This window comes from Megalops cyprinoides, chromosome 24 (genome assembly GCF_013368585.1).
Source record: "Megalops cyprinoides isolate fMegCyp1 chromosome 24, fMegCyp1.pri, whole genome shotgun sequence".
Taxonomy (NCBI): Eukaryota; Metazoa; Chordata; class Actinopteri; order Elopiformes; family Megalopidae; genus Megalops; species Megalops cyprinoides.
In genome coordinates this window covers 14,597,672-14,619,244 of record NC_050606.1, presented here as the reverse complement: position 1 = coordinate 14,619,244, position 21,573 = coordinate 14,597,672, and the positions used below count along the sequence as shown (strand labels likewise).

The 21,573-nt window shown below is 44.1% G+C and overlaps 2 protein-coding genes across 3 annotated transcripts in view; one reads left to right on the top strand and one right to left on the bottom strand.

The window, feature by feature from the left end:
* Positions 1–2,647: 2,647 nt before the first annotated feature.
* adcy8 (adenylate cyclase 8 (brain)) overlaps positions 2,648–21,573 on the bottom strand; it is a 65,593-nt gene continuing 46,667 nt past the window's right edge. For both annotated transcript variants that reach the window (XM_036518674.1, XM_036518676.1), the window contains 7 exons: positions 20,787–20,959; positions 19,165–19,246; positions 14,472–14,630; positions 4,566–4,712; positions 4,211–4,303; positions 3,699–3,813; positions 2,648–3,201 (listed from right to left, as the gene is read on the bottom strand). In XM_036518674.1, coding sequence (XP_036374567.1) covers positions 2,702–3,201; positions 3,699–3,813; positions 4,211–4,303; positions 4,566–4,712; positions 14,472–14,630; positions 19,165–19,246; positions 20,787–20,959 — 1,269 coding nt within the window. In that variant the 3' untranslated portion in view covers positions 2,648–2,701. The remainder of the gene's footprint in view (positions 3,202–3,698; positions 3,814–4,210; positions 4,304–4,565; positions 4,713–14,471; positions 14,631–19,164; positions 19,247–20,786; positions 20,960–21,573) is intronic.
* Positions 11,684–13,268, top strand: LOC118770907. Its single transcript, XM_036518677.1, has 2 exons — positions 11,684–12,619; positions 13,105–13,268. Exon 1 carries the CDS (start codon positions 11,699–11,701, stop codon positions 12,392–12,394), a length of 696 nt encoding a protein of 231 aa, XP_036374570.1. The 5' UTR covers positions 11,684–11,698; the 3' UTR covers positions 12,395–12,619; positions 13,105–13,268.

Sequence of the window (21,573 nt, the reverse complement as noted above, 5' to 3'; positions counted from 1 at the left end):
TTCCATTAAACAGTCACAGACCCAGATACTGGTTGTATTGGAGATCAAATCTAATCACAAATACACTTCTAAAAATTTATTTTGAAAACTGACTTGAAATGGCTTGAAACAACATACAAGGGAGAAGCTACAATGACATAATCCCACCCATTCAGAGATGGATGCTGTTACCAAAAATGGAAACATGCATGGTGATGTTTTAGAAGAGTCACTATTTTAAGGTAGAAAATGGTTTCCCAAACCCTGTTCCAGAACTGTATTTCTTCTTTTGTTTTTATTTGTTTTGGAATGCACTTTTCCTGCTGTATATATTGCACCTAGTCAGCAGTAATGGAACATTATATATATATCTTGTTGTATTGTTACTGTCTCGTATGTGGGGTTTATACACAGAAAAGGACATAGGTAAACTGGTGATTTGTTGTTATTGAAATGTAACTGTTCTTAAATATATATTCATTCTCTGAATTAAAATCAAATCAGCAATTGGGGGGGCTGCAGGAATAATCAGTTTTGTTTTTAACTGGATGTAGCTGATGCTACATGTATGGGACTTAGATGTGACTGTATCGTTTCTAATGGCTTAAGTTGTTTTACCTTCTTAATACCATAGAGTTGAACTATTTGTATTGCCCAGTGGCAAGCACATGCTATTTGAGAGAGTGGACCAATGTAATTATGCAGTTTTTATGTGTGTGTCTGTGTAGTGTGTGTTTTTATATAAACATATACATATTTATATAAACACATACATATGCGCACACACACACACACACACACACACACACACACACACGTACACACACACACACACACACGTGCACACACACGCACACACACACACACGTGCACGCACACGCACGCACACACACGTGCACGCACACGCACGCACACACACACACACACACACACACACACATGTTCAGAATTATGAGTGAGCCTTGATTTCTGAAATAAAATTCATTACCAACAAACAACATGACTTTGCTGTATAACTTGTTGCAGAAAAATATCAAATATGCATGGTACATTTTTGCCTTTTATGTACTGTACCTTGGCATGTCTTTGTACCTATGTAGCCAGGGGTAAATAAATATGAGGCACATGATAGATAGAAAGATAGGGTAAGGAAACCATGAACAGCCCTCTTAATGCAGGGAATTGCGCACCATGTAGACAAGACCAACAATTTTACGTGCTGGATGCTTGTTCTCGAAACTGAACTGTAATTAAACAACCACTCGATTTGATGGTTAATGTCAGCATATTTTCTAATATATTGCTGTTTCTCTGTTTTGCTTTTTGCCTTTCTGCCCCATTGCTGCTCATGGTGGGCTGACCACCTTTCTCATGCGCTGAGTCTCCCAGGATAACCTGTGATCGTAATGGTTGGACCTTTTAGATTGAGGGCTCCAATTCATATGTGACACAATTAGGATTAAATGGGAGCCAAACGCCGATGCCTCAACGCTGCCACCTGCTGCTAACACAGATTATCACACAGGGGGCGTCTGCACACTTCATACTCTTCTATATTTCTCTTTCACAAGGCTGGAAAAAATGATGGTAATAGTACTGCATGAATCTCCAGTACCATCAGCGCTGTTGCAGTGTCCTCTCCTCTGGGTGAGCAGCATATGATAAATCCAATATATATGGAGTACATTTCAATATGTCACACTATAAAAAATATATTGGAAATATTACCCATTTCCACTTTGGTATGTAATGTCACGCATGCACTATAGGATATTCTGTACAATACATGATATACCTCAATATGGTCTGTAATATTCGTACCATTTCCTTACTTAATCAGCACTCGAGTCTTCTTAAGGATGTGAACTTACAACCTTATAATTGGAGGCCCAGTTCTCTAACCACTGTGTAACAGAAGCTCTGTTTGATTGTGAACATCATGACTGCCCGCCATAGATTAGTTCATTTCAATGCCCTGTATTGTTTGTCAGGGTTCAACTTTGACATTCTTGCAGTTTTGTCCTACCAAAGCTAACTCTGGACCTGTAAATCACTGATGTCTCTGTAATACCTTTTATTTTCATGAATGCAAACATTTTTGAGTCAGTGTTTATGTGGCATAGTGGTTTATGTAGCCTTATGTCAGCCGGTTCATATGTAATTATTAAACTAAATGTTGGTGGTGACCTACCTTTATAATGAATACACTATGAAAAAACTCACTATGGTGTCTTAGTGTGTCAAATTGTTTCTGCATTCAGCTGGTAACAATTGGAGCAGTTGCTTACACTGATATAGTATGCATGAGTCATGGCTCTGATGTATCATTTCATATGGTCTACATGTTGAAATGGCATACAACCTAAATGTTTGACCCTTGTATGTAGGACAGGGAGTCATGGTGTAAAATCAGTGGAGCATCAGGAAAATATTGACAGTAAGTTCATGGTATGACCAAAGCATTGGTCAAGCATTGGCTACATCACCACAAGGAACACCACCACACGGTACACAGCCCCTGTTATAAAAAAATTAAACCCCTTTATTGTGTTTTCATATATAAAAGAAATACAAAAAATGAAACGTTGACACCAGGTGGGGCGGGGGCAGGGGGGATGGGGAGGGATGAGGGGAGGAAGGCATAAGGGTGGGCGGGGATGGAGGGATGGGGGGGGGCGGGCGGACGGAAAGAACCGGAGCGATGCGATCGGCGGCAGCGCTCTTATGCCAGCTCCGCCTTGTCGGCGGCCTCGGTGTGGGCGTGGGCGTGGGCGGCGGCTTCGGCGCCGGCGGACGCCAGCAGAGTCCTGCGGTTGTAGTGTCCCTTCATGATCCCCGAGTTGTTGTTCTCGTTGAGGATCTGTTTCTGCTTCTGCCGGTTGAGCGACTGCACCAGCCCCAGGACCACGGCGGCCAGCGAGTACTGGCCCGTCAGCTTGCGCGGCTGCAGGATGAGCGGGTTGGGCTGCACCCGGCCCAGCAGGAAGTGGGTGCGAATCTTGCCCTCCTGCTCGCTGATGCCCTTGACGTAGATCTCGCCGCGGTACTCGAAGGCGAAGCCCCGCTCCTTCAGGATGAGGTACGTCTCCTCAGGCACTTGGATTTTGCCGCTGACACCGGTGCTGTCCATCCGGCTTGCCAGGTTCACCGTCTTGCCCCAGATGTCGTACTGCGGTTTCTTGGCGCCGATCACCCCGGCGACCACCGAGCCGTGTGCAATACCTGTAGAAAGGGGGTGGAGAGGGAAGGTGGGGTGGACAGGGGGTTAGAAGGGGACATAGGTGGCAAAATGACGGCGGGAAGCTGTGCAAAACTCATTGAACTTGTTCACATGAGCTCATAAATAATTTGCATTCGATGAGCACAGAAAACCTTCAATTCAGTGCAGAGTTTTGACAAAGGCCTTCATTCAAGCTAATAATAATGTGCTTTTTCATTTAGGCTGGAGTTACTCAACACAATGGCTTTTGGATGATAAAGGAAATAGTCAGGAGAAAGAGCATACAACTTGCTTTTATGCCGAATTATAGATAGACTGAATCTTGGACACATTGTAATTGGTTTGTTACAGGCGGTACACATAATTGGTTCTTATTCTGTAAATCAGAACTGTGACCTCTTAGTATAAAATGTGGAGTAGGAGCTAACAGCTGTCTACTAATGTCTATCTGCTTATAAACGGCTTATGAATGTGGGTGGAGGCAGTAGGGGGACCTTACCAATCCGCAGCTCGAAGTTGTTGAAGGAATGCTTATTGATCTCCTGGATGCTCTCGTTCAGGGCAATGGCAAAGTCGGCAAGTGCACATAGGTGACCCCATTTATCCTCACATTGCTATATTACAATAGGTAGATTGGAGGATTAAAATTACATATCACATAAAAAATAGGATGATGAACTTAGAACACATACCTAACTAGCAAGATTGCTAGAATCATTGATAAGTCTGAAAATAAAGCCGACAGTCAAGACCCAAGGAGACAGAAAAAAGAGCCTTGATCAAAAAGGAAGGATGTCGCTGCCTCCTTTCTGGACAACAGAAAAGAAGCACAGCCTGTTATAGTTCTGTTTTTGTAACTTCTCTAACAAGTTTTGGGGTCCTAGACATTAATTAATTTATTAATATTTTGCCTGGAGGCTGGGTTAGATACTCAGCAGCTCTGAGTAAAGTTCAGTAACATCCCACCATAAATGTGTAATTAAGGGATAACATGCTCTTGTTTGACCTTACCTGTTTTTCAGGTGATAACCCAGAAACCGCCATGTATGTGCTGCCAATAGTTTTTATCTTCTCAATGTCTTGAAAGCGATCCTCACCAAGCAACTGCAAACACAGGTGATTAAAGAACAAAATACTGTAATTTCTTAGGCACAGTTCTGCACATTCCCATAGCTATGAAGACATTAACTATGCCGTGAAATCAACAGAAGTGATGCATTTAAGATCAAAGTTCATGGCAAGCTTCAGACGTAATGTGTACATGAATGATGTCGAAAACTGGCACACGCAAAATGTACCTTTCGTGTGAGAGTAAAATATTTAAAAACCAATTCCTGAGTGATTTGTGGGGCTTAGAGAGGAGTACCTCATCAAAGTCAGCTATGATCTCATTCAGAAGCCGTAGGCACTCGACGCCCTGGTTGTTCATCTCGGTTTGGGAGTAAAAGTCTGCGAATCCTGGGATGGAGGCGAACATCACACCCACTGTGTCATAGGACTGTGAATACAGTTCCTGCATATAGAGAGGTGGAAGGGCGTCAGAGACCACCGCACAAAAGAGCCACTATTTGTAATATTATCAGGAGGCAGCCCATCTATTCCAAAGGTTCATCTTATCACACAAGTTCAACATTAAATGCCAGACCATCTATGGTTTGGACTGCGGGGTGTCACTGAGCCAGCAGGTGGCAGTGTTCTACCATGCCAATCACACAAACACATTGCCATATGTGCATGCCCCCCCCCCCCCCCCCCCCCAAAAAAAGAAAACAGTATCATGTTTTAATTCCACTTCACCCAGGCTGTTGTTTTTGTAAATTACATACAAATCAATTGGCAGTTTGTCTTTTTCAGTTTATAATAAATGGAACCTGTGGGAAGCTGACCATCAAGATCAAGATCACATACAGCACAAAATATGAGCCATCTTTGCACGATTTACAATTCACAATTCATTACATAATGTTCAGTCATGAATAGTCAGCTAATCAAACTGATGACAGAAACATTCATTTGATATCCAAAACCAGCATGTTATTCTTCTAAAAACAGAGAGCGAGAGAGAGAGAGCTCTCTTTTGATGCTGAGTACATACACTAGTGTCCATTGCATAATTGAAAATCGTACCAATAGTGCACCATTTACCTTTACGCTGAGTTAACAGGCAAATGATATAACTGAATGAGAATACAGATAACGCACCAGGGGTCCCAGCTCTGAAGTTTTTCAACAAAGGCAGAGCGGTTCTTTCAGTCAGGCAGACAAACTTAAAATCAATTCTTTCCCCCTCAGGAAATGGCAACGTGTAATTACCATCAAATTAGGAAAAGAAGCAGAGAGAAAGGCTCCTTGATTTATAAAGCTTCCGTATCGACAGAATGTCCCCGTGCTGTGAAAGAGGTAGAAAAGAACATTTTATGCACTGTAAAGGAGGGCGGCCCCTTTAACTGAGGGCGGCCCTTCCCTGTCCATGCAAAGCCATACGGACGATCAGCCAATCGGAGCACAGCAAGACGAAAGGGGAGAAAACAAGTTAGAGCAGGACACCAAATGGCGATCGTGAGAAGCCATTAAGTTACCTTTGCGTAGTTAGTAAAGTGTTACACCTTTTCCTGTGTGCGTTCATGACTTTAAAGTAAGTAAATTTGCTTACTTAGTTCTCTGTTACCGTGTGCTGTAAGCTTGTGTCTTTGTTACCCATGTTACTTCTCACTTACTACCGAGTACAGCGGGGATAGCCCCCCGAAGTTGTTTTCAGTTAGCGTAATTGTTTAGATGTTGTTGCGCTTAGAGTAATATTTTCAGACATCCACCATAATCAGTAATGTTGAGAAATTAATATTATAACGCGTAGAGACGATTAACACGCATAAACTCTACTCTACGTGAACGTAAATATGTCCCGGTGTGTAGTATGCAAGCTTACGCTGTGTGACTGTATCGCGCCCGTCTTGTATAGAAGTATGTCAGTTATGCCATTTCTGATTGAACGATTGTACATATCATAACCCTGTGTAGTTTGCTGTGTTGCTTGCCCAGCGTTATGTGTCTGTATAGTGATAAAGTTATAATTGTATAATGCTGTATAACTAATATTATGTATATCTGCCTTTTGTTCAGACCACACACACATACCCTCAAATACCTCCAAACCTGCAAAGTGATCAAGACTATGCCAATACCCATTAAACGAGTTTAAAGGATCAGATGTGCCCTGTTTCCCTGTGTTCTGACCGACACTCCGTGGCGACGGCCAACCCCCACCCTTGAACCAGTACACACCCTCCACCACAAAATTGGTCCTTCGAGCCGGATTGGGCCGTTACCATGGCAACCCCAGGGCACAGCTCCTTTAGCTCTCCACCTGCATCCTGCCAGCGCCCGCGCAGAGCAACCCAAAGGCCGGTGTACCTTGATGACTACCTCGTTAACTACGCCGGTACGCCAGCCATGCGGTCAGTTCGGCGCAGAGAACCTGCAATAGGTACATCCACCCCCTTCAGTCCCAAACCCCCACAAGGGGCAGCAGGTTCACCTGACGACCTCATGCAGCAGATAGTGGAGATCACAAGACAGCAGAGTGAGACTGCTAGACGCCAGACAGAACTCTTGGAGCGCGTCCTGCTACAAAGTACCCCAAGGGCATCCACTCAGTCCTCCAGAGCATCATCACGCCATCAGACACCTCGGGCCCAGATCCTGAAATCAGAGGAGAGGGAACAGCCGAAACCTGATGTAAGTCCACGTGGTGCCTCCCCAAACCTTCCTCCCTGGCAGCAGTCCCCTAAGCTTCCAACCTCACTCATTGAAGAGCTGTCTCAGGAACTGAGGAAGACCCACCTGAGCGGCCCGCATCTCCTGTCGCCACCTCCTCTGAGCAGAGATCCTACCCTCTCCGACCATCGCTATGCATCGCCATGCTGCACCCCATTGTCGGAGAGAATCCAACAACATGGTGAAGCCCATTTCCTGATGAGGCCATTGCCTCCAACCCCTGTGCCGAAGCAGAGCCCACTAGAGCCATCTCCCTTCCAACCTTCAGTGGCCCCAGAGCCCCACAGTCAGTCTACGTCCGCACCTAGGTCAGTGCCACCACACCAAGCATATCCCGCTGCACCCGCAGCTCCTGTTCCAGTCGGTGGCAGTCACTGGCCACCAGATCCAGTAGCCTTCTCCCAGCCTCATGTTAACACCCTACCCTATCCATCCGCCCACTTTCCACCTTACTGGTTTCCAATGGTAGAGGGACCCACCTTTCCTGACTTCACTGAAGAAGAAAGGGCACAATATGTGGAGCTCCGAATGGCTCTGAGTAATCTTCTCCATCCCAGCCTGCCAGAGAGGTACAAGTACTCTCTCCTTCTCAAGCACGTGAAGGTTCCTAACGCCCACAGACTTGTCCTGGCACATGCAGAGTCATCCATGCCCTACACCAACGCCTTGCGAGCACTAGACAGAAGGTATGGACGACCCTATCAGTTCGTGCTTAAAGAAATAGAGACCCTTGAGAACCTACCACCCATCCGTGCTGGAGATGAACGAGCCTTTGACGAGTTTTCTCTTCGTGTGCAAGCTATAGTGGGAATGCTCAAAGCCCTGAAAGATGACGGCGTTGAAGAACTCCACAGTGGCTCCAATGTGAAGCGCCTGCTGAACAGGTTACCTCGCCCTCAGCAGCAGCAATTTCGTAGACAGCACCTTAAGAATAACCCTGACAAGGCGAAGTTTTCCCTCCTTGAGTTCGCTGATTGGCTGCAGCTGGAAGCCAACTGCATGGAGTTTGACCCAACTGACAAGGCCTCTGCAGAGAAAAGGCAGTTAAAGGAGCAGAAGGCTGCACCTCGGGGTCAGAAGAAACCCACCTCCATACTGCATGGAGCAGAGCAGCGGAACACTGCAGAGCAACCAGACAAGACTGCAGTGGTTCCGCCTAAAGCACCCACCAAATCCAAGATCTTCTGTCCATACTGCCAGTCTACTACGCATTACCTAAGCCAGTGCACAGCATTTGGAGCGCTCACCAAGGACCAGGCTGTCAGCTGGATAAAGGATAACAAGCGTTGTTGGAGATGTGCTCGGTCTCACCTGGCCAAGGATTGTGACCTCAAGAAGCCCTGCCGTCTCTGTCAGGGAAAGCACCTTTCTGTCCTTCATGACATCAATCAACGGAGTAGTGATGCCACCAAGCAAAGTAGCAGTCTCTATAACTCCACCGTAGAGACTCTTTACCTGGACCAGCCCCGCTGTGGCGGCAGAGTGTTCCTGAAGGTCGTTAAGGTCATCCTCTACCACCAGCGGAAGTCACTGGAAACTTTCGCCATCCTTGACGATGGCTCAGAACGCACGATTCTGCTGGCCACGGCTGCACAACACCTCAGCCTTGGAGGAAGCCCAGAACGGCTGCAGCTACGGACAGTGCACCAAGACATCAGGACACTGCATGGCACGTCTGTGACCTTTGACATCTCCACTGCTAGCAACCCACAGAGGAAATTCAAGATCCGCAGAGCCTTCACAGCAGATCAGCTTGGCTTAGCAGAGTACGACTACCCAGTAAGTGCCTTAAAGGAAAGATACGTGCACCTCAGAGGAATACCCATACCCCCTCTCTCCAAGGCACAGCCCCTACTCCTCATAGGCGCAGATCACCCAGAGCTTGTCACCCCAGTGGAGCCAGTGCGTCTGGGCCCGCCAGGGGGCCCAGCAGCAATCAGAACCCGCCTCGGCTGGACCCTGCAAGGCCCATCTAAACACCTACAGGAGCGGCTCCCAACATCCCAGTGTCTGTTCACATCCATCTGCTCTCCATCCACTGACCTCCATAATCAGGTTGAAAGGTTATGGCAGCTGGACGTCTTGCCCTACCGAAGTGAGAAGCTGGTGACCAGGTCACGACAGGATCAAGAGGCTCTCAAGATGCTGGAAACACAGACCATCCGTGTGAATGTGGACGGAGTACACCGTTACGCCACCCCACTTCTACGAATCAAGGACATGCCGGCATTGCACGCACCTAAGGAGGCAGTGATGTGTCACCTCCGTAGCACAGAACGTCGGTTGGCTAGAGACCCACAGCTGGCTGCCAAATACAGAGAAGAGATCCGGAACCTGGAGAAAGCTGGCTACGCCATCCAAATACCACCCCAGGAGGTTGAGCTGTCCGGAGAGTCATGGTACCTTCCCCACCACATTGTGTCCCACAATGGAAAGCACAGAGTAGTATTCAACTGCTCTTACACCTACAATGGACAGAATCTCAACAAGCTGTTGCTACCTGGACCTACACTGGGACCCTCTCTCCTGGGAGTGCTGATCCGCTTTCGTGAACATCGAGTGGCCATCAGTGGAGACATAAAGGGGATGTTTCACCAGGTCCGCCTGCTCCCCAAAGATAAGCCCCTCCTACGATTCTTGTGGAGGGATCTGAAGCCAGAGGCACAACCGGCCGTGTACGAATGGCAAGTCCTTCCATTCGGTACGACATGCAGCCCGTGTTGTGCGACATTTGCACTGCAGCAACATATCTTCACCCACTGCCAACCAGGTGACAAGACTCAACAGTCAGTTGAACGGTGTTTTTACGTGGATAACTGCCTGCAAAGCACTCCCTCCGCTGACGAAGCACGTGAGCTGGTCAATGAGCTGAGGTCCCTGCTGGCCACAGGTGGATTTGAGATAAGACAGTGGGCCAGCAATGAAACCTCGGTTGTAAGCCACCTACCAAAGGAAGCTAGATCTGAGAGCACTGAGCTGTGGATCTCCCAAACCCAGACAGACCCACAAGAGATGACCTTGGGTTTAAGCTGGCACTGCCTGCCTGACACCCTCCATTACCGCCATCGACCCTCCCCCTACCAAGAGGTGACAATGCGGAATATATATCGCGTTTTAGCGAGCCAGTATGATCCCCTGGGATACATACTCCCCTTCACCACCAGGGCCAAAGTTTTGGTGCGACAGCTATGGGTGAAAGAAAGAGAATGGGATGACCCACTTCTCCCCTCTGACCTCCTACAAGCTTGGAAGACATGGGAAGTGGAACTGCAGCACCTACCCTTGATCACCCTATCCAGGTGCTTTGTGTCTGCTGACCTGGATGTGCCAGAAGTCAGAAGAGAATTGCACATCTTTTGTGATGCGTCAGAGGCAGCTTACGGATCGGTAGCATACCTCCGTACTGAACATCAAGGAGAGGTACAGCTAGCATTTGTCCTTGCTAGATCCAGGGTGGCGCCGAAGCGTCTTCAGTCAATGCCCAGGCTGGAACTCAGTGCCGCACTCACCGGGGCACAGCTTGCCAAGCTGCTTCACAGCGAGCTCTCCCTGGAGATTAATAACACAATCCTATGGACGGACTCAACAACCGTTCTTGCCTGGCTGCAGTCCGAATCGTGCAGGTTCAAGGTGTTTGTGGGAACGAGAGTCGCAGAGATTCAAGAGCTCACAGACGGCTACACCTGGCGCTATGTGGATTCAGCCAGCAACCCTGCGGACGACGTCACCCGCGGCAAGACTCTTATGGATTTAGCGCAGCCAAACCGATGGAGTCAAGGGCCCCAGTTTCTTCACTTACCGCCTGAGTCGTGGCCTCAATACCCGGCTACTGAACTGACAGTTGATCCAACTGAGCTTCGCACCGTTAAGTTCTGCGGTCTCATCTCGGCAGCATCTGACCCGTCACTACCAGATGCCAATCAGTATTCAACCTTTGAAGACCTTGTGGAGGCAACTTGCAGGTCCCAACATGGGGCGGCAGGCCAGACAGGCAACCCAGGAGCAGCAGACTACCAGAAAGCTGAAGCAGCACTGATTCGGCAGGCCCAGAGGGACAGCTTCCCAGAAGAGTTTCAGGCCCTCAAAGCTGGTAAGCGTATCCCCTCCTCCAGCCGTGTCCTCACATTGTCCCCAGAGTTTGATGTCAGCACTGAGGTCATCCGTGTGGGTGGGAGACTGCGTCATGCTGTAGACATCAGCCATGACACCTTACATCCCATAGTTCTAGATCCCAAACACCCTGTCACCCGTCTCCTCATAAAGCAGTATGACAGCAAACTGTGCCATCCTGGCCCGGAAAGAGTCTTTGCAGAAGTGCGAAGAACCTACTGGATTCTCAGAGGAAGAGAAGCCATCCGACAGCACCAGCGTTCCTGTGTCGAGTGCCAGAAGTGGAGAGCTACACCCAAGATCCCAAAGATGGCCGACCTCCCTCCAGCCCGCCTTCGCCTCTTAAAGCCAGCCTTCTACTCCACTGGAGTGGATTGCTTCGGACCCTTCATGGTAAAGCGGGGGAGATCCAGTGAGAAGAGGTGGGGTGTAATCTTTAAGTGCATGACCACACGTTGTGTTCACCTGGACCTACTCTATAGTATGGATACAGACGCCTTCCTTATGGCACTCCGACGATTTGTGGCCCGCCGTGGAACCCCGTTTGAACTTCTCTGTGACCAGGGAACCAATCTTCGAGGGGGCGACAAAGAGCTGCAGGATGCCTTCAATGCCATGAGTCCAGGTCTCCAAACACTACTGGCCAAGCAGAAGATCAAGTTCCAGTACAACCCCCCTAACGCACCACATTTCGGAGGTATGTGGGAGCGTGAGATTCGCTCTGTCAAGGCCGCTCTCCACACCATAGTAGGAGCTCAGACGCTGACTGAAGAAGTCCTCAGGACGCTCCTGACCGAAGTTGAGGCCATCCTGAACGCAAAGCCCCTCGGATACGTCTCCTCCGATGTAGCTGATCCTGACCCTGTGACCCCTAACTACTTGCTGATGGGGCGGCCTGATGCTTCTCTGCCACAGGTTGTTTTCCCAGAGTCAGAGCTACTAAGCCGACGGAGATGGCGTCACACTCAGGTACTGGCAGATCAATTCTGGAGCTACTTCATTAAGAATTACTTACCCTCTCTACAGCGACGACAGAAATGGACCAATGACACTGATGACCTCACTCCTGGGACCGTCGTGATGATCATGGACCACCAGCTCCCTAGAGCACTCTGGCCTGTTGGGCGGGTGGAGACCACCTTTCCTGGAGCAGATGGCCATGTTCGTTCAGTGGACATTCAGGTCAAAGGCAAACGCTACCACCGCCCCGTAGCTCGGCTCATCAAGCTCCCTGCCATCCCTGACGATGACAACCAACGGGCACCTCCTACCCAGATCACACCATCTACAGGAAGTACATTCACACAGTGAATGTAGGGGCGGCTGTAAAGGAGGGCGGCCCCTTTAACTGAGGGCGGCCCTTCCCTGTCCATGCAAAGCCATACGGACGATCAGCCAATCGGAGCACAGCAAGACGAAAGGGGAGAAAACAAGTTAGAGCAGGACACCAAATGGCGATCGTGAGAAGCCATTAAGTTACCTTTGCGTAGTTAGTAAAGTGTTACACCTTTTCCTGTGTGCGTTCATGACTTTAAAGTAAGTAAATTTGCTTACTTAGTTCTCTGTTACCGTGTGCTGTAAGCTTGTGTCTTTGTTACCCATGTTACTTCTCACTTACTACCGAGTACAGCGGGGATAGCCCCCCGAAGTTGTTTTCAGTTAGCGTAATTGTTTAGATGTTGTTGCGCTTAGAGTAATATTTTCAGACATCCACCATAATCAGTAATGTTGAGAAATTAATATTATAACGCGTAGAGACGATTAACACGCATAAACTCTACTCTACGTGAACGTAAATATGTCCCGGTGTGTAGTATGCAAGCTTACGCTGTGTGACTGTATCGCGCCCGTCTTGTATAGAAGTATGTCAGTTATGCCATTTCTGATTGAACGATTGTACATATCATAACCCTGTGTAGTTTGCTGTGTTGCTTGCCCAGCGTTATGTGTCTGTATAGTGATAAAGTTATAATTGTATAATGCTGTATAACTAATATTATGTATATCTGCCTTTTGTTCAGACCACACACACATACCCTCAAATACCTCCAAACCTGCAAAGTGATCAAGACTATGCCAATACCCATTAAACGAGTTTAAAGGATCAGATGTGCCCTGTTTCCCTGTGTTCTGACCGACACTCCGTGGCGACGGCCAACCCCCACCCTTGAACCAGTACACACCCTCCACCACATGCACCCTCTGCTTGGTCAGTGGTGAAGTTGCCCGGGACCGTGGATTATTGGATCTTTTCACTCTGTGCAAGCATGTTGCAGTGCACTGGCAAGGAGGGAGGACAAGAAGTCCCCCCACCCCCCCCCCACCCCCCCCACCCCCCAGCTCGACATCCTCAGCTTTGCAGGGACCACCTCAAGACAAAACTGCACTCCAGCCCTCACAATTTCCTCAAGTCCAAGAGGCGTTCTGCTCGAACTCTTTGTCATAAGTTTTTGTGACATAATTCTGTCAGAAGCATGACATATCGCCCGTCACGCCATTTGCAAACATTACTGACAGATTATGCCTAACGACCTGACATTGAAGCATGCAACAGAAAGCGCTATGACATTTTGACATAGTATCACCGGGACAGATACCGAGCATGTTGCATCACTTATGTCAACGTGCTTCATAACGTGTATCTATAAATGCTTTATAATGGGAATAACTATGTTTCAATCTTTGCACAATCTTTGATTTTTGCTTGATGTTGCCAAGGAAATTTGACATGCATTCCTTTTGCATTATTTTACACAGTGTTGCTTCTCACCAAAAAAATGTTATGTAAAATAAGGCCATACTTAAATTTATTACTCAACATAATGGACAGGTACATTGTAATTAAACTAAATTGAGTCATTTATTAATATTAAAAATGTCACTTCAGTAACATGATTCCCTCAGGGCAGCTGTATCTTTCAGTGGTGTCAAAAGATTCCTGAGCAAATGTATATGAATTTATTTTAAAGAGAGGCCTATTTTTGCTTGTAAAAAATAAAATTCAAATTTCAAATTTCATCTTGCTATTGTTCTCAGGATAATATCAGGCCTGCAACTGGGAATAGAGTGTCATAAAATCCCCCACTTTTTATAGTGTTACAGTGGTTTATTACTCAGGCTGTTCGAAAGGTTAAATGTTACGGTTGGATGGCACAAAAAGGTTGCACTTTTCCAGTAATAAGAAAACAGTGCTGCCACTGCACCATAACCTACGATCTCCTGAAACGAACCTAACGCTTTTTAGAAATAACAGGGAGCCACTAACTAATCCACTAACTTAACCATAACTAGTATGTACCATCAGTACCCAGAATCCTGAAGGCTCCAATGTATAATGAAGCAGGCATCAAAGCTGCACAGGCGAATAGGGGGCGGAAAGCGGCATCACCTCGTTGTCGCGATCTTTCTCCAGGAAGTGGCGAGCCACGTGGCTGGGCAGGATGTTCCTCAGCATGTTCTCGTTGTGCTCCCTCAGCTCCTTCATCTCATTGATCTCCTCCTTGGCCTGGACGCGCCACAGGAAGTCCAGACGCGCCGTGTACTCCAGCTGCTCGACACGGGAGAGACGGTGGGACGTTTGGTGGCCGCCAACAATGACGAACTGCGCCAAGTGAAAATCCCAGCGCTTGTTTCAATAGGTTAATTGTTACACTGTTTCATATTCACTGCAAGACAGAACGGCTGCTTTTTCAACTCTGTGTAACAAACCCCACCCAAACACTCTGAGTTTACCATACCTAACATAACCATTTATTGTATTAGGAGTAAACAAAGAATATTAAGGAATCAATAAAGAAAGTTCTATTTTACAGTGGATCAAAAGACATATTCTGAATTATTCTTTTCTCAAAGAACTAATTCTTTCACAGAATGAATGCATTGTAAAAAAAAAAAAAAAAGCAGCAATTTAATCATCAAAAAGGAGCAGAAAATCCTAATGAGTCTCACAGATGCCATTTTCCTAATCAGAAAATTAAAAATTAATGTAGTCATTTGCATATGTTTGTGTAGAGTTTAATATAGTACTACTTTAGCAAAAGGACTTTTCATTACTCCTGCTGATATGAAGAATTTGCTTCCAAAATATGTCAACTGACTGAATGCCTACAAAAAAAGTATAAGTATTGGCACACCAATTTATATCTTAATTTATATGAGAATTGTAGTGTGTTTTCTATTTTACCATTACCAGTTGAAGTACTAAGTACTAATAAGCAAAAAGAACTAATTAGTAAAAGACGAAGAGTAAATTACAATTTTGATGTGCAGGCTGTGTCAACACTGGGTGTTTTATTGATTTATAAAATGTCAGTAAGTGACTTGTATTTTTAGTATAATTTCTGATTAACTTAGGGCTCTTGCATAACAAGCTTGATTATCACAAAACAAAATGTCTCTTCAAAATGTCCTCTGTTCAGGTCCTTTATTCACATACTGACCAAACACTGTCTCTCACAGTGAAACACAAAGTTAATGCAGCGACACTGTGAAGCTCAGAGCTGCTGGGGCTTTCAGATTGATTTAGGCCTCGATCCTCAATCCTGCCTCACTGTGGTCTGTCTGTCTCTTTGAATTACAAACACGCTACCAAAAGGGGTCTAAAGAAATGTTATGTTTTCCAGAAAAATTCCACAGCATTCACTGTTGCCTTTACTGACACAACCTTCTTGGTTGACTTCTCCAACTACCCTCAAACTTACAGTGATGTGTAAGTGTCCAAAAAAACAATGCTATGTTAAATACATGACTGTGCTATTCAAAGTTTAGGGCAAAATGGAAGACCATAGGGATGAATCCAGTTCATTGATATCACAGCCATGTGATAAAACACAGACTGAAATGTGGCTTGATATTACAGCCTGAAGAGCAAACCCCTGTAATGAGCATGCTGAAAGGCACATGTATAAAGACGTGGGGTTTGTTTAGTATCAGACGTATTCTGAGATGCATGAGTAGAGAGAAAGCAACCGAACCCAGCACAGCGGTGTCCGCATGCAACAGCGCTTCTGTGATGCCTTCCGAGGCCCTCAGACAAGAAACAGTTACTTTGCCTGGCTTGCTCCAACTGCTAATTAGTCCCCCGAGCCACATACTTGAGTCGTATCCATGACATCCAAAGACGGCTTAATTGCAGGGCAGCTGAACTGATGCATTCAACAGGGTTTGCGCGTTCCTCCCTGCAGATGTTGGACACGGCGAACCCGTGCCACAGCCACCCTCCTACGGGGAGCTGGGCTCTTCAAGTGGCCCTTTCCACCCCGGTCTAATGGGGTCCTGTCCCCTCTCCATGTGGGTGAAGGACCCATCACCCCACGCGCAAAATGACATCACTGCCAGGGAATGAACTTAAGCCCATGCATACTTCACACACACACACACACACACACACACACACACACACACACACACACACACACACCCCAACCCAGCACCAGATTCTTCGGGAACAAATGTTTCTGGTAAAGGACTTCATCATTCATTAATGTAATCATGCACTCTAATGGAATCAAGAGCAGCCTTTCAAGACAGGGATTTTGGAGTCATCATATTCACATTGGACAACTACTGAAACCACAGAACCCCAGACCGGCTCCCTCAGTATCAAAGGAAGAGCTGCCCTTGTCAGCCAAGCACATGTGACCATCGTGTGGTTTGAAAACTAGAATACTTTGGAGAATCATTGTCTCATGTGCGCATGCCTCTGTTCATAGCAGATGTTTGAGGCAGCAGTGTAGCATAGTGGTAAGGAGCTGGGTTCACAACAAAAAGGTTGCTGATTTGATTCCCTGCTGGGGCACTGCTGCTGTACCCTTGAGCAAGATACCTAGCCCAAAAGTGCCTCAGTAAATATACAGCTGTATAAATGGATAACGTGAAATTTTAACTTATGTAAGTTGCTCTGGATAAGAGCGTCTGCTAAATGACTGTAATGTCATGTTTGCCTGTCATTACAGGAAAGGGTAATATTATGCAAGGAAGGCTGGTGTGAGCTGAAACATGAGTCTGCACGGGGGTTTTTGTAATCGGGACAGGTTCAGTCCTTCTACCCGCAAACTGCTCATGATCACATTACAACGCTTTAACATTTAGAATTTACAACTTAGAATTTTGTCTTTTCAGGACATTAACAGAAGCCATTTGCCAAGTGCCTCTTGCATTAAGCAGTATACCACCATACTGCCACTTATGGAACTGAATAATTCCAGGCACATTGACACTCACAGAACTATTTGTAGTCCATACTACTGCATGCACCACTTTCATATGTTCAGTGAGCTTGACATAAGTAACATTTCACATTGTAAGTAAGCTTGACACAAATACATGTATGGTGATAATGATTTATGTCATATGTTGTCATATTATTTCATATATGTTGTCACTAAGTGTAAGTGAAATCAATGACAAAATAAAACTTCACAACTAAAACATACAGCTAAAAGTGTGAAATATATCTCCAAACGTGTGGTTGGGTTACATTTCTTGATCATTACTATCAGCATCAGCATTATTCACTTTCTAAGAATGATCATAACATGTTCTTTTTAAACTCAGAAACAGGCACTTAAAAAAATAAAGACTTTAAACATATATGTAAAGAATAAAACCCTAATTATTTTCATCAAGTTCAAAAATGAGTGCAAGGTTGCATTGTTATCTATCAAAGGAGTTTCGATTATCTTTCTCTTTCCATTGATCTTGGTCAAGCTGTTAGTTTTCAAAGACCTCACTTCAGTAAAGTGAACTTGAAAGCAATATCAATTTCAGCTGCAACACAGTACCTTCCTCTTTGTTGACTGTGGTGTGCAGTGAATATCCAACGCTAGCCAAACTCAGATTGTGAACATTCAATTGTTGCTATGCTACTGTAACCCTGGGAGAGGAAGAACTTGTGTTCTATTATGTTTGTATTATATGCGGTTCAGAGCAAAACATCAAGGTCAATTTTATTTTCCTGTAAAAGTAATTGTAGAGCTTACATTGCACTGATTGTGTTTTTACCTGAATGGAGTACATGGATGGCACTGATCCATAATCAAAGCCACAACAGTAGTGCTGCATTTAATTTACTAGGCTGATCCCAAGTGCATGACTGTAATTAATGGCTGTTGACCTCATGTTTGTGTGGAACGCAAAAGAAACCCACTTGGTCTTATCTAAAAATGGATTACTTATTCGACAGTGTAAACTGAATGGTATTACAACTCCATGGAGGAACGGAATCTGATTAATGGAAATCCAATCTAATCCAATTCAACTCAATGTCACCGCACACAGTTCACTCCCAGTGATTGATCAGTAGATTTATTATTCTGCAATGAAGAATAGACAACCTCATCTATTAGCTATTCACTTTGTAAATAGGGGAGTCATTGTGTCTAAATAAAGATGCATGGTTGTATGCTTGCCCTTACTTTCTTTTGCTGGTCTTAACTCTTTTTAAAAAGTCTCAAAAAAAAAAATATATACATATTATACAATATATACAATATATACAATTATATATATATATATATATATATATATATATATATATATATATATATATATAAATAAATAAATGTATATGTGTGTGTGTGTGTGTGTATGTATATATGTATGTATGTATGTATATATATATATATATATATATATATATATATATATATATATATATATATATATAAATAAATAAATAAATAAATAATATGTGTGTATTCAAACCATAATTCATGCAAATATATGTACTATGTATGTATGTACTACTCCTACAACCCAGTCTTTCCTTGACCTGTCACTCTTTACTGTATATTCCTATAATTCCTATAATTTCAATGACCCAGCTGTGGCTCTGTCCAGAGAATATATGACGCAGCTGCTTGAACACACTGAGCATTTAAAATGCAGTGCACTGACAATGTGAACAGAACATAAGGAGCCAAAGGACAGCAACTGTATGAAAGGGGTTCAATTTCAGTTTGTCTTTGGATCTGTCCAAGATTTGAACCCTCATCAAAAGAGGGTGAGCTTTGGTTTTGGACCAATAAGATCTAAAGAAACAGAGATCCATTTGCAAGAGCAAGTGCATATGTCAGTCTTACCTGCTGTCCATGATAAAACACAGCCAGGAGAAACATTGCCATCAAAAGCAGGGAAGTCTCCTTGCTTCCCAGGAAATTTTTGCTGAAAAAGAACATCAGGAATTACAATTACGAAATTTTATTAACAGAATATCAATGAACTAAAGTATTAAGGCTTGGATTGAATCTAACCAGACTGTGATTTGCTCTTAACTATATATTAGACTCAACATTCTGTATATTTTTTTTTTCATTTCAAACTGAATATTTTTTGTTAATTTCAGTAACCACAGCTCATAATACAACAATGAGAAATTAATGATTTGAAAAAGGTATGAACGAGATAAAAGGTTTGATATGATTATAAAATAATTAAGCTTTGATTATTATTAAATATTAATGGTAATTGCTTTATTTGTTACTCTATATTAATTATAGTCTGGTACATCATTTGTGCCAGAAAATTATATTTGCTGGAGACATTAAAGCATCTAAATGGGAAAAGAGATTAAGACTGCAGTGTAACATGTACAGCAACTAATAATGTTCCATTTCCATAATGATCTCACCACATTATCATCAGAGTACTTAATTACCATGTGTTTGTTTATTTTGCTGTGTATTTAAATTTTTCTTGTCTGTAGGACCAGAATTACGTAGGAGCAAATGAAAAATGTTTCGTTGCGCCAATAATGAGTATTTCCTCCTGTGAATTCAGAGAAATATGATCACCCAAGCATTACCCATTGCATGTTCTTTGCTTGTGCTAGCCAGTCTCCTCATGTCAGTTTGTCATTGATCCATGTGTCTTTTCAGTTAATTCAGGCAGAAACACTTAGATTCCCTGCATATATTATGTATTATTACATATCTACTCTATGCAGAGTGAAATTATTATCAATAATTAATAATTAATAATTATCAATAATGAAAAAAAAACTGGGAATGGTTTGTCATGCATTTAACAATGCCTATATGCATATATATACATGTATGTATACAACATGTAGTTCAGTACAGCACAGAATAAAATGAATTTCCCAACCATTAGTGACCTTCACAAAGACAGCTGTTTCATTCACATACCCAAAGAGAGGCAGAGAGTGCTTATGCACTCGGTACAGTGGCATTGTGGGAGAAATTCTTAAAGGATGAAGACGAAAAAGCCATAATGCCATATGACACTGTGTAACCACAGAAGCCTGAAGCAGACAAGTGCAGGTGGTTACCTACTGTTTGGAAAATAGCTTTAAATTATAAAACAGCCACTCTGCATCAATCATAAAAAAGGTCTATGTTGCTGTGATGAAGAAGGTCAATGTAGGTCAAAAATGCATAAGTACTGTATGAAGTCACACTTGGAAGCACATGTACTAAAACGTTCCTGAATCTGAATTTGTCGATCTATACAAACTTGTATAACTTATTGATATGTTATAGCCAAAGAAATGGGTCACCGGTTATAAAGCTGTAAAATTTCTCACCATCGCATTGCTTTTTTTTTCCTCAAATAAATGTATCATATTACAGAACTGTATTGGAACCCTCATCTTTTCTCTTTATTAGTAACATTGGGGAAAAAAAATAAACTACATGAATGATGGGTGGAGGGGCAATTTCTCTGTTCAACCGCTTCTACTTACTCTCCGTTGTGGTGGAAGGTATCGTAGCGCACGAACAGTGAAGTGTAAAAAGCCTCAGTGAGCAGGGAGTAAATGGCTATCATAATGAGCAGGATAGCCAGCTTCAGGACTGAGTTTAGGCGCAGGAAAACAGCACAGGTCACCATGGCCAGCACGCCCGTGAAGACGAAGTACTGGGAAATGCAAAGTATAGCACCATCATTAGGTTAGACCTTCTTACAAAGGCACCTCTGACTGGTCTCTGAATAAAAATAGATGGCTTATCATATTATTACTTAACATGTATATTTCATTGGTTGGCAATACAGATGCTCAAAACTGTCACTTTTTCAAAACGGATAAACTGTCTCCTGTTGATAGTAATTATATGTCCCGCGTGAATATGGGTCTGCAGTAATTACATTAATGGGTGGGATTAGGGTTAGGTTCAGTATTAGAATTAAATTAATGGATAGGGTTAATAAGATAACTGAGAACTACATAAACTGCAAGCTCATTAATCTATGAATCAGCTTTAGTGATTTTTACATTCAAATTGTCACAAGATGTGCTAATGAACAGTGCACTGTGAGGGTATTCATTAAAATTGCTCTTTTCGGTGCATTCATATTTGCCTTTGACACTTTGACACTGCTTTTGATCAGGGATGGCTGTGAGATAGCGTCTTGAGAAAGAAAAGTGGCTAAACACAGACGTAAATGTTGAAAACATTTATTTTATCCACTGGGATGAAAACAGGCAATAAAGTCAAATCCTGGTCAACATCTAAATGCTGGAAACTAAAAAA